The 17,318-nt window shown below is 39.0% G+C and overlaps 1 protein-coding gene across 2 annotated transcripts in view; it reads right to left on the bottom strand.

Moving 5' to 3' along the window:
• The window catches only part of Cep128 (centrosomal protein 128), a 342,557-nt gene that overhangs the window by 50,516 nt on the left and 274,723 nt on the right, over positions 1-17,318 (bottom strand). For both annotated transcript variants that reach the window (XM_075948454.1, XM_075948455.1), the window contains one exon: positions 2,698-2,721. In XM_075948454.1, the coding sequence (XP_075804569.1) occupies positions 2,698-2,721 (24 nt within the window). The remainder of the gene's footprint in view (positions 1-2,697; positions 2,722-17,318) is intronic.

Raw genomic sequence — 17,318 nt, 5'->3', positions numbered from 1 at the left:
ATACTTAGTTTGCTATGTACAGTCTTGTACAAGAGTAAGAGAGAGTTCAACATTTTCCATTCAACACATATTTTCTTAATGCCTACCATGTATATGAGCTTTTGACAGATATTGGGGATTCATTTACAAATAAGGCATAATTTGAAATCCAAGGAGCTTGTCTGACAGTGAATGAGAGGAAAGAGGAAGAACGAACACACAAGCGGAGTTCAATGGTGGCAACTGTCAAATGACATCACGGGATGATAAAGAAACACACTGCAGAGGGTTGAAGGGGAGGGGGAGGAAGAGAGGAGAGCAAAGAAAAATGTAGAGCTCAATAAAATAAATAAAAAAAGAAACACATTGCTTTTAGGTATTAAAACTACCTGAACACCTAAAATAACCAATCATTAGTACCCCCAAGGGAACGATGAGCTGCAAAGTGACATCTGCTGTCACACAGCACACACACTGCATGTGACTCCTTCTGTGACCTTCAGAACCAGAGCCAAGTGGGAGACACCAATATGTGCCTTACTCTAGAGTCTGAATTACGAGAGAATAATAAATGATTCAAACTGCTTTCAGCATATTTCATTTTATGAACTATAAAATACTTTTATCAGTTGAGGAGCCCACCTAGTGAATTAAATTCTGCTTCTTATAATGCCATATGAAGTCAAAGGACTTCATAATATTTGAGCATTAACATTATCATTAAGTATTTTAATTTTTATGGTTTTACTTATGATAATTGTTTTTGAGAAAACTGTTACCGTACCAACCACAGTCCATTTAATCATTTTTATTTTTCTCATGATGACTTTTAATTTTTAACTTAGGTTCCAGGGAACACCTAGGAAAAGGTCTTTAAGATTCTACTGAATGATACTTCAATAGAAAAATATGTTAGGTATAGAAAAAGATCAACAAATACAAGGAAACAATATAGACTTTGTCTTGATGTAACCTGTCATTTTGAATATCACACCAACAAAATTCTGATATTAAAAAAAACACAGTTAACACAAGATCACAATGATAATGGCAACCCATTACTAGGCTTTTCTATTTTTCTAAGGTTTTTCCTTCTCTGGTATCAAGACTTGCCCAAAATTTTACAGATGCAGAGTCAAGGAAGATGCATCTTTCTAGACATGTATGGATGGTATTTCGTGCTCTCAGTGTGTCTCCAAATACACACATTGCCATTTTACTCACGTTTTTAAAGAGAATATTTAAGTCATAAGCTTGTTGGCAAGACACTCTTAAAACTAAGTAAAAATGCAGAGGAAAAGGCAGACACTGTATGCCTCTAGTGGTGCCACACTGGAAGGGGGACGATGAGTGAACTTTTTGAGAGTTAAACCGGAGGGAGAAATTCCCAAGTCTGGACAGTGTTACTTTATAAAAACAGACTCCTTTATTTCTCTTTCATAAAGTTAAGCTCAGACTTTTCGTACTAGCTTTATTGCTTAAAGGAGTTTCATTCCTCCCTGTACATTAAAAATTTACCCAAAGAAAAATCACCACTGTTCCCAAGACACTGTTAATATTTTGTGTAGTCTCTTAATGACTGTTTAATGCAAAAATATGCATATCTAGTATTTGTATCAAAGTTTATACATTGCTATACTTCCCCCCCATAACAACACAGCGATTTTTACTTTACTTTTTTTTTACATCATTACTTCTTTAAATATGTCTTTTTATTGCTGCATAATATTTTAACATAAAGTAGTACGATAGTTTATTCTACTGTTTCTCTACTTCCCCCTTTATTGAATGTGGTGCTGGAGACGGCATCCAGAGTCCTATACATGCCAGGCAAATAACTGAGCGCTGGAGATTACACCGCGAACCCTGTATGCCTCTAATTCTGATTCACACGTTACTGTGCAGAAATACTTACCAAAGCAAAACAACCATAATTTCTAAACCTGGTAAGCAAAAAAATCATACTCACAAAACATAATTCATATCTGGCAAGTGCCTGCTGTGGGTTCTCCCACTCTCCTGTGTCTCGGGTATGTAGAGCCTCACTGAAGTCATGGGAGATTGCTTCTTGAGTTAGTTTTCATTTGAAGTTATAACATAAGCCTCTTTTATGATGACCACAGCACGGTGGGTTACAATGCTGTACTTCATCTATGTTCTTCAACTGTAGATATGTTGGTTTCTCTCATATTTTAAAATTAATCATTTTTCTAATAAATAAATGCAACCAGACAGTGTTTACAGCTAGATACTTAAAACCATTCCCCAATAGTAGATGTCTTCAAGTAAGATTGTCAGAAAAAGGCTGACTAGTTTTTATCATTCTCTTTGGACAATGGTAAAAACTAAAAACAATATGTTAAAAACTTGGACTTCAAAAATGCTTGCTAACCAGCATTTCCAGTGATGGTGGAATGCAGAAAAGGCAGGCAAGGCATGGATCATTTTCACACTGCCCCTCTTTTCCAGAGTAGCTCGTCATCGCTCGCCCATCCTGAGACAGCTGCCGTCATCTCCACACATTCACACTTTCCTTTTGAGAGGTTCCACCAGGAAGTCTATGAACACATACCTTTTAGACACGTTTTAGCGCCTTCCCTGCTCTCAATCTTAGCGGCAGTTCTAGAAATACTTTCTGGAACTGCTTCCTTTGGTGGGCTCTGAAATCCGCATCAGAGAGCAGTAATTCTGATACAAGAAGGAAAATGTCCCACTTACCGTTTCTAATGCATTTACACGGTCCTGCAAATGAAGCATAATACAGAATTATTAAAGCAAATCTGTAAGCTGACTTTGTTTGCAGGTTTTTCTGTCTACCTGCTATTAGCAAAGTATTATTGTAAAAATACAAAAATTAAAACTCCATACTCAAATGATCTCAGCAACAGAAAAACAGGCAGGAAAGAACTACAATACCTTTTCTTATGGTATCTACCAATGGATAGGACCTCAGGGTTTAACTTAATAGAAAATGTGACAAATTCAGATCCAGTTACTGAGAAGAATAGCTCATATCTCCACTGTACTGCTAAAATTATCCCCTTAAGGATATGTGAGTGTGAGATAAATGTGAACACGCGAATCACAGCTGGGTGGGAGCAGTGGCGTGCAGAAGACACCAGCACACACTAGTCTCACTAGGCAAACACTGAAGTGTGTGATCTAGTACAAATTACATTTAACTTAAACAGTTAAAGGTCATGTACAAATATTGAATGATAAAGATTTCTATGAAGCCGAGGGCCCTGCTATACAGTTTACTCTACAGAGTAACGACAGAATCTAGTTTACAGAAATGCTGGTTTTAAAGGTGTCTGAGACAACATTCTTTAACAAGACAAATGATTGAGGAAAATAGTTTTGAACTCAATAACTATACTCACAACTTTCTAGAGGTTAAATGGGGAAACTGGACATATTTACCAAGTTTAAAAACTGGATTTGAGAGGAAGCTAAGTCAGAAGGTCAAGATGAAATGTCAGATTTTCCAGGGGACAAGGCCATGTGTTGCTCTTCTACCATTTTAAGTAACTAGAGGAAATCTATACATTGGGAATCCTTTTCTTTAATTAGATTTACTTACATTCTTTCAGCTCACCAGAAACTGGGGGTTTTTCTCAGAGGAATTCTGTAAGTTGGCCCCCAGTCTCCACACTGAGAAACTGAGATGAACAGCCTGTAAACATTTGGCTATGCGGGCACAAGTTAGCATATCAACACCATACACTATGGAACACAACCCAAAGCTGGCTGCTAAGCAAAGTAATTTGTTTGATTACCTTTTATTGTCATACTTGGTAGGCCTTCCCCATAAATCATATTCCATGGTGACTTACGAAATGTCATGTTTGTGTGTGATTTCAAATGCATATGGCACCCGAAAGAGTCTCTACTCTGCTGCTACTATAGGCTTCCTAGCCATAGCAAGCCTGGAGCGTCACCAGTCAGCAATGCGTCACTGTCCTGTGCAGACCGAGCAGACAGTGGCCATGGCCACCTTAGATAAACCACTGCATAGGGAATTCGAATATCTAAACCCTTTCATGAACTTGAAGATTCCCCATACCATGCTCTGTGGGCTGATGATGTTTAAGGTTACTATACTGTAAGAAAACACATGTAACTGGCTTGAAATAAGAAAATTCATATAATGTGAAAACAGAAGAATATCAAAACAGAAGAGCTTAATTTCCATCTGCTTTAATTTTTTTATCACATTTATGGCAAAGATATCATTCTGATTCATGCTATGCCTGAATTCTATCCATCTGCTTACAGCCTTATCACACTTATGGCAAAGATAAACTGAACTATGCTATATATCTGAATTCTCTCTAAATATTTGTATGACTTATAAACATGAGACTACTCTATAGAACTATGGACAACAAAAAACAGTTAAATTACACCATCTGTTTAAAACATAAAAGCCAATGAGCACTACATCTACTGTGGCCTACTAATGCCTACTTGCCTACAGCTTACTTTCTTCTTTAGTGGTAATGGAATCGGGGTGCAATGGAAAATGAAACATAAATAAAAAGCCAGGAGGAGCCTGTGAGGTGGTTTATGGGTAGTGCTTGCCAATAAGCCTGATCCAAAGTTTGATCTGGGAAACACACGGTAGAATAAGACAGTCAATTCCTAGGTGTTATCCTGAGACATTTACGGGAGTGATCCTACCCACACACAAATACATAAAATGGAACTGGATTTGTTAAATGAGGACATTAAAGAAATAGGAGGTTCTTATTAACCTAAATTTTATTAATTCAGGTTGTCAACAACAGCAGCAGCTAATAAGAGCAGATAATGTCATTGTTCCCACCAGTGAGCGTGATCTAAACCACATAGCTTTAAAGTCTCAATTGTAAGAGATAAGAAAGCCAAAACAATTATCTTTATTAATTAAGGTGATTTAAAAACTTATGAATGTAGAAAACCATAACTGGCCACAAATGTAACCAATTTCTCTAGTAAGACCTTCACTGATGAATTGGCATTCTTTCTTTTTCTGTTTGAACTGCCAAATTTTGTTTCCATAAATTTTATCTTCAGGCTCCATATAGAATCAACACCCTTTAAAGTCCTTATTTTCAAGTCTAAACCTTGAAAAGCATAGTAATATTAAAGGCGTAGTTAAGGTTGAAGGCTCAGAGAGGGAAGGCAACCTCCATAGTAATGAAGATACTGTTATGGTAACCAAGTTATTTTAGTTGATGTATTAGGATAAATGTCTTTATTTTTACAGTTATAGATTTGAACATTAGCTGAAAATAAATCTTCTAAGGAAAATGGACATTATATATAACAGACTTATACACATAATTTTTATGCTTTTAAGACAATGGCAGAATCTCCAAAGTTATCTAAGAACTTCCAGTTATTACTTCATATAAAAATATCTAAAATAAGATATAGGAGTAGAACACAAATAAATTACTCTATTAAACAAATCTACTTCTCTTTAAGGAAATGTTTCTGGATAATTAACACCAGGAATAAGGACACAATTAAGACTAATGCAGAAGCAAATATATGAATTTCTGAGGGGAATACAAGATTAAACAACAATATCAAAATAGAAATTAAAGGGAAAAGTTCCTTCAAATATTTTGAAGAAACAAAGTTTAGGGAGGATAAGGTCTACAGTGTTATCACTGGGATTTTTTGTGATTAAATAATTCATTTCTACCACTCTTTAATTATAAGGCAAAGTTTCAGAAACATCTACAGTGGAAAAAATAATGATTTTAATATATACAGGATTTCCATGGAGCTGGACAGTCACTGGCTTAAATGTGCAGGGTTAACAGTTATTCTCACACGTAGCCATCATAAACTATCTAGTGAGAATAATGCAGCTAGACACTGTGTTCTAATTTATTCTGGGTTTGACAAGCCATGTAGGCAGAGCTATAGTTGGGAGGAAGCTTACAGTATGTATACTGTTAAAATGTATTTTAACTTTTTAGGATGAGGTGAATGCTCTGCCGTGAACCATAAATATTCATTTACTGATGGTTGCAATGGAGTGTGCATTAGGATTCAGGAATGTACCGAGGCAAATTCATTAACATCCCTGCAGATGGGAGAGGACTGTCGGCCAGGTTGGAAATGAGCGTGAAATGGATCACTCGTATCTGAATGGCAGATCACTAACAGTTCACTTGAATCAGCTGAACCAATCAATTAGACACATTAAATTAACTATCACATTTAACAGATAAATTAGAAGCTTACAGATTAAAATAACAAAAATTATTTTGCTGTAGAAAAGGACAGTTGAAGAACCCTCATGCCCTCATCACAGAATCACACACAATCAGAGAAGGCTTGGAGAAGTATTATGAACATAGGAGAAAAACAGCACTGGCATACAAACATAAGATGAATCTGCTTTTTACAGGTCATAGCTTTTTAAGTAAAAGAATTTGGTAATCCTCTTAGAAAGAAGGATTATGATGGCTAAGAGTTTTCAAAAGGATAATCCAACAGTAAGGACACATTCCCATTAAATGCACATAGCCTATTCCAGAAGGGTAACTACTCAAAGACAGCTCCTCTTGTCAGCACCAAATCTTCTGTGAGTACATGTACATGTGTGCCTGTGTGTGCACATGTGGAGAGTCTATGTAGACGTGTGCCTGTGTGTGCACATGTGGAGAGAATATGTAGACGTGTGCCTGTGTGTGCACATGTGGAGAGAATACGTAGACGTGTGCCTGTGTGTGCACGTGTGGAGAGAATATGCAGACGTGTGCCTGTGTGTGCACATGTGGAGAGAATATGTAGACGTGTGCCTGTGTGTGCACGTGTGGAGAGAATATGTAGACATGTGCCTGTGTGTGCACATGTAGAGAGAATATGTAGACGTGTGCCTGTGTGTGCACATGTGGAGAGAATATGTAGACGTGTGCCTGTATGTGCACATGTGGAGAGAATATGTAGACGTGTGCCTGTGTGTGCACATGTAGAGAGAATATGTAGACGTGTCCTGTGTGTGCACATGTGGAGAGTCTATGCAGACGTGTGCCTGTGTGTGCACATGTGGAGAGAATATGTAGACGTGTCCTGTGTGTGCACATGTGGAGAGTCTATGCAGACGTGTGCCTGTGTGTGCACATGTGGAGAGTCTATGCAGATGTGTGCCTGTGTGTGCACGTGTGGAGAGAATATGTAGACATGTGCCTGTGTGTGCACATGTGGAGAACATATGCAGATGTGTGCCTGTGTGTGCACATGTGGAGAGAATATGTAGACGTGTGCCTGTGTGTGCACATGTGGAGAGAATATGTAGACATGTGCCTGTGTGTGCACATGTGGAGAACATATGCAGATGTGTGCCTGTGTGTGCACATGTGGAGAGAATATGTAGACGTGTGCCTGTGTGTGCACGTGTGGAGAGAATATGTAGACGTGTGCCTGTGTGTGCACGTGTGGAGAGAACATGTAGACGTGTGCCTGTGTGTGCACGTGTGGAGAGAATATGCAGACGTGTGCCTGTGTGTGCACGTGTGGAGAGAATATGTAGACGTGTGCCTGTGTGTGCACGTGTGGAGAGAATATGTAGACGTGTGCCTGTGTGTGCACGTGTGGAGAGAATATGTAGACGTGTGCCTGTGTGTGCACGTGTGGAGAGAATATGTAGACGTGTGCCTGTGTGTGCACGTGTGGAGAGAATATGCAGACGTGTGCCTGTGTGTGCACGTGTGGAGAGAATATGTAGACGTGTGCCTGTGTGTGCACGTGTGGAGAGAATATGTAGACGTGTGCCTGTGTGTGCACATGTGGAGAGAATATGTAGACGTGTCCTGTGTGTGCACATGTGGAGAGAATATGTAGACGTGTGCCTGTGTGTGCACATGTAGAGAGCAGGAGTCAGTGTTGGGCATCTTCCTCAATCACTTTCCACCTTAGTTTTTAATTTATGGTATCACTGAATCTGGAACTCATAACTTGGCTACATTAACCAGCCAGTAAGCCTGAATGAACCTCCTCTCTCCAGCTCCTCATCCCTTTGATTACACTCATATACTAAAATGTTCAGTTTTGTAAGTGGGGATGGAAATCAGGTCCCCAAGCTTGCACAGAGAGTACAATGCCAAGTGAGCCATCTCACCCAGGCCCAATGTCAGTTCTATCCAGTGGGCAATCATACTGTACGTAATATGTCTTTAACAAAGGATATATGAATGGAACAAAATGCAAGTGGTATATGGTATATACATTTTTCCTTCTAGGCATTTCCTCATAGCAAATGGTCACATTTAATAATTAGTCATAGTTTAATAACTAAAAATAAGTAGAAATAACCTCAAACACATTCTTTCCCAAATGTCAAGATAGTACAAAGAAAGGAAGAACAAAGCTTTTATTGACTATCACTAACAAGATAAGCATTTCCTAAAGGGACTTCAAATAAAGTGAAATAAAATGAAGGTTTAAAAAAACCCACAATTTCAACACAGCGACATAAAAAACATTTACAATATGGCATAAATTGGTTCTGAATATATATATACAATTATGATCTATATATGAAATTGCATGCTCCTTTCAGTAGTCAAGCACAGTTACTCTTGACTTTCTTGAGGATGGATGATATCTGAGAAGTTTGCACTGATGTACCAGCCATTGAATTTTCAATTTACCCATCCATAGGTACTACTGTTTACTGTTACCTCATCACACTAGATACTATGAGTATTTTAATAGCTGTTACATGCTTTTTTTTTCTAAATTAAGCTACTTCAGGGTCCAAAACAACAAATTAGAACCAATGAAAGAAATGAAAAATCTACAAGTAAAGATTTCATCTTAAAATGCTGGCACTAAATGACAACTTACACTTGCCAAGAGAAGCCAATCTAAAGGGACATGTCAAATCCTGGCCTAGACTAGTATCTAAGAATATTCCTTATCATTTGGCCTGGTGTGGCAAGTGTCTGAGATGCAGAGACAATCACAGAATTTACAAACAGACTCAAAGTGTCTCTTCCATGTTTCTGGTACATTCTCTTGGGTAGGGTATTACTGAGCCTGCAGCTGGCTTCTGTGCCTGCCTTCTGCTGTGCTCTCAGATTAGCACTTGGGTTCGTGGTTTTGCTTGTTATGAGGTCATTACTGATCAAGACAAATCAGCTGTCTGTTCCAGAGAGGGTGGCACTGTAGTCCCACAAGGGTGTCATGTAATTTCGAATCTACTGTATGGGGAAATACAGAAGGGCCTGGGTCATGGTTTATGGAGTGGAGAAAGCAAATGGGGAAGATAAATGAAGCTGTGTAGATTTGCCTCTAGATTTTGGAAAGTATAGTCAGAAAAGAAATGGAGGGGGTTGCTTCAAGATGCTATAAATTCTCGCACTTAATTCTATGAAACTAGCACCAAAGTTAGGTTTCTTCACTCTATTTCAAAATCAAAAAGCAATCTTTTCAAAGCAAGGGTCATTTCAAGATTCCTCCTTTAAGATACAGTCTAATGGGGTATGTAGGCTTATGTCTACAAAATGTACCTTAAGGAAAAAAATAAAGATAGAAGATGGAATTATTGTTCTCCTGGGAGTTTCCAATTCCACACTGAAATGACCACTAGCAGGAAACAAAGGTATTTTGGTCATTGTGTGGCATCTGGGATACAGTACAAGTAAAAATTATCAGCAGATAAAATATTGCCTATGGCGGTGTCTGGGGCAATGTAAATGACAGCTGTATGATTTCTAAGATTGACTATTCCCAGAGAGAGATGTAAGAACAGCAGTTGGGTAGTAGAGGAAGAAGGCCAGCAACTCAGAAATCAACACATCATAATTTTCCCAGGGATTTACACTTTAAAAAGAGTACAGGTCTCCAGCTGCGAGGTTAGCCACACGTTTGCAAAGATGCTCCAAAGCCTGAGCAGGTCATACTGCAGTGGTGATGATGCTATGGCTTAGGAAGAGGACCGTGTCATGGAGAATGTGTAGAAAATAATAGAGTAGGCTTGCGTTTGCGGGTAGAAGAGAGATATGCACTGGACGGCCTCTAAAGGAAGCTGGCCCAAGGAAACCCTAAGCATCACATCTCCTTTATTTCCCTCAAAAGCACATATCTCCAAGACTTCTTGGAAGAAAATTATCACAAGAAAACCATTATAAGCATAGGACCCTTTGGTCCAAGCCCCTTCCTCCCGAGTACTGAATTATAGCCATATCCTTACCTGTACTGTGTGCCACACAGTTGAATCTTAAATGGCACAACCACACAGTCCACTTGATGATTAAACGGCCCATCCCTGTGCAGTCCCAATAATCTGCATCCTATTTTATACACAGAGTTATTTACTCGACACTCTGCAGGAAACATATCAGATAATTGCACACCTTTTGATACCACATTCCTCACATATGTTCCTGTGTGTACCTACTTCTCAGTGTTACATGTCAGAGAGACTGCAGCTGAGAGAAATCGAGACCTGAGCTGGAAGTTTTAAACCATCTGTTTGGCTGACTTTACGTTACATTTTCTTCTTCCTATTCAGTTTGACTTAATTAAAACACTATTATTAATTGGTATTTCCTAATACACACAGCCAGGTACGAAAGGAAGGCAGTTAATGAATGCAAAATAAAACTCCAATTCCTTGCCCTTAGGAAGCTATTCTTTATATCTAATGATATAAGAAAAAACACAAGTGAATGATTTGTTTACATTTCCCCATGGGAAGCATACCTGAAGCCTGGGTTATCCTGTATGCCGTAAAATAAAACAGATGTGTTTTTCAGCTATTCGATTTTAAATATCCTAAATATTCCTATCTATGACATACTTAACTGCTTTATCTTCAAATTGAGCTGCATTCTGAGTTTTCACTGCAGACTGACTAGCTTCTTCCCAAGGTGGAAGTTTAAATAGCAGATTCGGCTGTTTGAGAGAGATGTGAGTTATCAAAGAGTTGTGGAACTCTCTTATCTTAACGTTATTGGGATGCTTAAAATAGTATAGCTATAAAAAACATGAATACAGACCATAATTTCCAACTAATTATTTAATTTCTACATTTAGAGAAAATGATATCATGCAGTGTTTTGAAATGGTTCCTTAGATAAGTCCTTATCCAATTTAAAACCACGAAGTCTTGAGAAATTATCACTTGAAATTCCATACATTGTCCCCTCCAGGGTGATAAAGAACACAGGGAGTTAATGTGCCCACATCTTGATTTCACAAAACTGTACTAAAAGAAGGAGATACTCTTTCCCCAAGTCTGAGAAGAGAGGGAATAAGTAGAATTATGAGTTTTCAGTAGTCAGCCCTGGGCGGTTCCACGACCATGTGGACTGCTCAGACTCCCAACTTCACCATGGATAATGGACCCTCCTGGATGCTAAGTGACTGTACACCAGGAAGGTCTGATCATATAACATCAGAGTCTTCTTCCATCTGCCAAATTACCCTAAATTTTAGCAACAGGAATTTTATCCTTTGTAGAAGTGGAAGACTTATTCCTTACTCCCCGAGCCAGCTATCCTGCAAACGGCAAGCATTTTTCCATTAGATTACCGTGAAGCTAGTCCAGGAGTCAGGACAGTTGGCCACATCCAGCCAGCTACCTGTATCACAGGACCATGCACTGAAATGGTCTTTATATTTTTCTTTTGGTTGAACAAAACCAAAGCAGAATACTACTACATGAGATTGCAGGAAATCAAAATTTCAGTGTCCATAAACAAAGCTTTATGGGAACATAGCCTAGTGATTGCTTATGCTTTATCTATGGCCTTTTCCACGGCACAATGAAAACATGAGCATAAGACATGCACATTGGAAGGCATTTAGAATCTGGACCTTTCAGCAAAGTGTAGTGACTATGGAAAGATATTGCTTCCTGTTAAGAATTACTTTTTGCTTCAAAAAGTCACTGTGTGTTTCTGGGGAGGATAAGGTGTACACACACCTACACACAGAGAGACACACACAGACACACAGTGGGGGGGGGAGAAGGGAGAGGAGAGAGAGAAGAGAGGAGAGAGAGTGCCATAGTATTTTTACTCAACTTTAAAACACTCTTTACATACATACACTCTTGAGCATGCATAAATACTAATACCCACACTACAATTCCTCGGGTCATTGCTTATTCCTTATACCAATTTTTATTTTTCATTTCTTTCCAATGCTTTCTTTTCTTTCCCCATCCTTCATTTCCACTAATTTCTGTACTTAATTCATTCACATTATTGAGACAGGCACTAAGTTAGACATAGCATCAATAAGGAAGATAATTTGTTTTTGGTGGAGCTCACATTTCAAAGGATGCAGGAACAATATAAATAAAGAAGGTGCCTAGGGATTGTGCCTGGGTATGTACGGGCGAAGGTTTACTGTGCATAGGCTGGTCAGGGTCAGGCCTTATAAAGAGGCGGCATCTGAGGTGATGTAAAGGATGGAAATGAGAATGTCATTGAGAGATCCAGGGAAAAGTAAATTACAGGGGTGAGTAGCAACATAAAGGTCCAGAGATGGGAAAGATTTTCCTCAATTCTAAGGTCTGAGAACAAAAGGGGCACAGTGCGCTCCCTCTGTTGTCTACTGAAACATCTCTTTCAGTTGCCCACATCAAATAGCAACACTGTTTTTTCAACGTTTGGATACCAAAAATTGTATTAGCTATTTTTAACATATGTTTTTAATTTTAATATTTCCCTAGACTCCCAAGAACAGATTACTACAATTAGTAGTAATTTAATTTATCATTTAAAGTCAAAAACAGACTAAAAACATTAGTGCTGAATTTTCTATCATGTTTAAATGATCGAGCTTAGTCTGTAATACAAGTCTATTCAAATAGAATTCATCTAATTCATACTCTCTGTGTCTTTCTCTCCTTTTCCTCTTCATTGACACAGGATCTTGGTATGTATGCCAGGCTAACCGCAAACTTACAATCCCTCTGTCCCAGTCTCCCAAGTCTTACTCTACCCACTCTTGGAAAACAATAAGTTGACCAAATTCTCTTCTTGACGGGCTGGGAAATGAAGCCAATGGAAACACAATAGGCTGACAATGAGGTTTTGTGAGCAAACAAGTAATAAATACTTCCTAGTTATCAAGACTATTTTGTGTGCAGGTTTAGAGATCCACTGGAAAACTCTTCTGAGACCTCATCCTTAAACTTCCCTAAGCCAGAAGAGCACTCCTGAACCCCACTGTAAGCGCTATCAGATGACAATGCAACAAAATGCATACGACGTCACAATAAACTTTAATGCTCAAATAAAAACTGTTATCTGTACATCTTTTTATACTGACTTCACTACATAATAAAAAGGGAATGTGATTTTGCTGTGTGTTTTTAAGTTGGTTCCAATAATGGGCAAACTTTAACACATGGATTCAAACACACCAGGGAAACAGCAAAATGGTAAAGGAGCAGTCCTAAGCTTCTTAGAGATGTAGACTACAGCATGCTCTTCACTACTGGGGAGCCCAAATTCTCCAATCCTGCCCATAATCGTGGCAACTCTATTGGTTGGTTTTCTCCTAAAAATGACATCTATTCCACCAGAATGGGTAATAAAGGTAGAAGATAGCAAGCAGGCAGCGTTTCTACCTCCTTTTGTGAATGAACACTATGATATTAAAGACATTGCATGTTTGTGAAAAAAATAAATCCAGAAAGAGCTATAGGATAGAGACTCTGAAATGCAAGGGTGAATTACAGCTAATTTCAGAATCTGAAAACAATCACAGATTATGAGATGAGGAAATGCTTATGAGCCATTTTTCCAGGTCATTTTAGTTTTATCACTTTTTACACAATTTAAAATTTATGGAAATGTTTGAATGGTGCCTTTAATTTTTGCCAGAATATTTTGAACTTGGTTTCAGAATGAAACTGAAGAAGCCTTGGGAGGGTTTGAATAACAACTTCTTCAGTCTGTTTATTTAAAACATGATGAATAAGCACAGAGAAAAGGTGCAGAATTGAAAAAGGAAAAATGATCCTTTCCCCTTCCTAGAAGTGTTTGAGGTTGCTGGATTGTTCGGCATCTTGAACCAAGAGCTATAATCTTGCTTGCCTGTTAGTAGTCAAACAGTTTAACATTGCCCTTATAAATGTATGTGTGTAAACTTGGTGTCTAAGGGCTCATGGGTAGTTTTAAAGTTATAGAAGATCAGTAAGATGCTTCCTTAATGGTAAGTCCTTAGTGTTGCCAGACTTCTTTAATGTGAAAATAAATTCCACAAAATTGCCTATGGCCTTTTATTTTGAGGAAGTAGAATCCCAGGGTTTTAAGGGTTTTAAGCACTAAATATTTTGTGTCTGTCAATCAATCAGTCTCCTAAAAAGAGAGAGAGAGAGAGAGAGAGAGAGAGAGAGAGAGAGAGAGAGAGAGAGAGAGAGAGAGAATAATAAGGAGAAGAATAAAAAAAAACAGGAACCTAACCAGGAGCCAGGTGGACTTCCATGGGCCACACAGCTTTAGTGTTTCCATCCATCCATCAACGAGAACAGCAGTATCTGCAGTGGAGGACCGTGGGAGAACTGAATGGCACAGACTTAGCAATAAAGAACTGCTCTGTGGCTATCAATTCACAATTCCTCCGATTCAGGGTCCCCCCCACACACACACTTGATGCACAGAACATCACTCTAGGATGACTTAACACAATCTTTTTGCTGTTAGTGTAGTTGTCTCTGCTTTTGAGGCAGGTCTCACTCTCTAGTCTAGACTGGCCTTGAACCTGGGGGCCACCATGCCTAGGTTTATACAGCCCCATCTTGACAGGAATTAGTAACTGCTACAGAAATGTTTGCTAAAAAAAGTGAGTGTGGAATATCCCACACCCATAAACTGTCTGAAGTATTTATTCACATTCTAGAAACTCAGTTAGAGACTGGGAAGGGTGAGAACCTAGAAATGACAATTACAGTTTCTTTTAGCAATGTCCAATCCACATTTACAAACTAATTCATCTTATTGGTCAGTGGAAATGTGCTCCGACCAGAAAGGTATTAGTTACCAGAAAGGTCTTAGGTATTCCTTTCCAAGATGGCTGTTCACAGCAGTCATTACTCACAACTGCCATTGTTATCAGACAGTGGAAGGCAAACAGATGAACATGGCAGCCTTCTCACACTTTAGGCCTGTTTAAGGGTGTCACGTGACATGCACAAGCAGTAAGCTCTTTCGGAGCACAATGCTGAAATGATCACCGAACCTTAGTGACGGAAGTGGAAATGCCCTCAGGTGCAAAGAGACTGTTGGCTCTGAAGTTGTAGACTTTCCCAGATGAACTCAACACCATGAAACACCACGAGGAGCTGAGAAGACCTCTCCCTTTTCAGAACACACAAGCTGCTATTTACATCAACCCTGTGGCTCTGGAGCCCAGAGGCGGGCTCTGAGCGCACCACTGAGGAATGTGAGTGACCTCGGTGAAGTCAGCTGCCAGGGACCCGGGCGTGAAGTCCCATAAACCCATCCTGCCTCCCTGAGAGAGCAATTTATAAAGTCTGAAAAGGACACCTACTGAAAGTATTTTAGTAAACTTGGCTACTGAGTAAAATTGGAGCTTTTAAAGACTGTTCTTTGTCTCACACTTTGCAAATGCTTCCAAATAGTTTTTCTTTCTTTTAGGAGGCTTTCTTATTGACTAGACTCAAAACTGCTGAGTCCCGAGGATGTATGCTTTTCATACTGGTAAATAAACAAAAACCAGCACACTTTTATATTACTTTTATTCTCAAAAGAAAACAGCCCGGTCAATCAACATCTATATATTAGATGATAGAAGACTTCTCTTGGGGTATTCTATTTTCAAGTTTTATTCTGTCATAAATTGGAATTAAAATTAAGTTGCAAGTTTCAGATAAAATAGGGTGATAAAATTTAATGACCACTAAAATATCAGGTGGAATCCATTTTACTGAGCTTGCTTCCCTGCTCTCTGGAGGCTTCTTGATGTAGTAAATTGCAGTGTGCAAATCTAATGAGCTGAGACCCGGCTTCACCCCAGGACAGGCTGCTGATGTTCACCTCTGCTGAGACCTCACACTGAATGTGAGGCTTGGTAAGTCTCTTCACCTCTTGAGAAAACAGTGACTTTAACGAGCTATTAATTGTCTTGCCTTCAAAGTGCCAAAGGAAGGCCTGGCACTCCACGCCCATAATCGTTCATGCTTATTTTTGCTGATGCCATTGTTTGTCCCGCCCCCCCCCACAAGAGTCCCTGAACAAACAGATGCACAATCATTTGCCTGAGTTCGACAGGATGCATCCTGGGAAGGCGATGTGCGATATGTGTGTGATGTGATACTTTCTGGTGTCTAGGTGAAGAGAAGCTCCACTCGAACTCTCAGGAGGAATCCTACGAACAAGAATCCCTACCACACGGGTTTCTGGATTAAGAAAACCTTAAAGACTTAATCCCAATTTGTCAATTTTTCAAGCTGAGAATTTTTAAAATCCCTTTCACACATGTCCCAAGAAAATGAGTACTTCTGGAGCGTGACTAGCTCTAGCTTGTCTGTGGAGAGAACAGAATCTACTTCCGCACTACTTCCTTTTGAAAGGCATGCTGAAGGCCTCTTAGCAGCTGCCTCAAGCCCTTCATTTGTGGACGGAGAGAAAGCACAAGCTTCAGACATTCCACAGTCTGGTAGACATGGCTGACAGCAGAAGCCTGGAAATGACCAAAGCGATCTGTCACCAGTTCAGTTCTCCCACGGTTGCTGAGAAGTGGGACGGGCAATCTCCTAAGCCCACTGAAATACTGATATACTATCATGTCAGCTTTTGCTAGGGCGTTTACTTCCGTGTGTCAGTAACATTGTGGTGCTTTTTCTTGTTCAGTTATCTTCAACAATGTACCTGCCAAGTCTATATTAGTATCCTCTATTATAAAACCCTCTAGATCAGTGGTTCTCAACCCATGGTCAAACAACCCTTTAACAGTGTGTGTGGGTATTTACCTAAGACCATCAGAAAACACAGATATGTACATTACAATTCATAACAGTAGCAAAATTATAGTTGTGAAACAGCAATGAAATAATTTATATTGGGAGTTACCACAACATGAAAGACTGTATTAAAGGGTCACAGCATTAGGAAGGTTGAGAACTTCTGCTCTAGATAAGTATTTGTCAGGCTTCTTTATAAAAAAAAAAAAACAACCTAGAAATTCATTCCTTATTCTTTTTTTTCTCTTTATACTCTATGCTGTTACAGGTTGCTCCTAAGTAGCCAGCATAAAGTAATGGATGCAGAAGACATTATTTTCTCTTTCCTATTCATTGTAAATGATTTGCCTAAGTACCACAAAGGTGACAAAACCAAATGCTATTACCTATC

Source organism: Microtus pennsylvanicus, chromosome 14 (assembly GCF_037038515.1).
Source record: "Microtus pennsylvanicus isolate mMicPen1 chromosome 14, mMicPen1.hap1, whole genome shotgun sequence".
NCBI lineage: Eukaryota > Metazoa > Chordata > Mammalia > Rodentia > Cricetidae > Microtus > Microtus pennsylvanicus.
The sequence above is the reverse complement of the archived record's forward strand: the minus strand, read 5'-3'. Positions and strand labels throughout refer to the sequence as shown.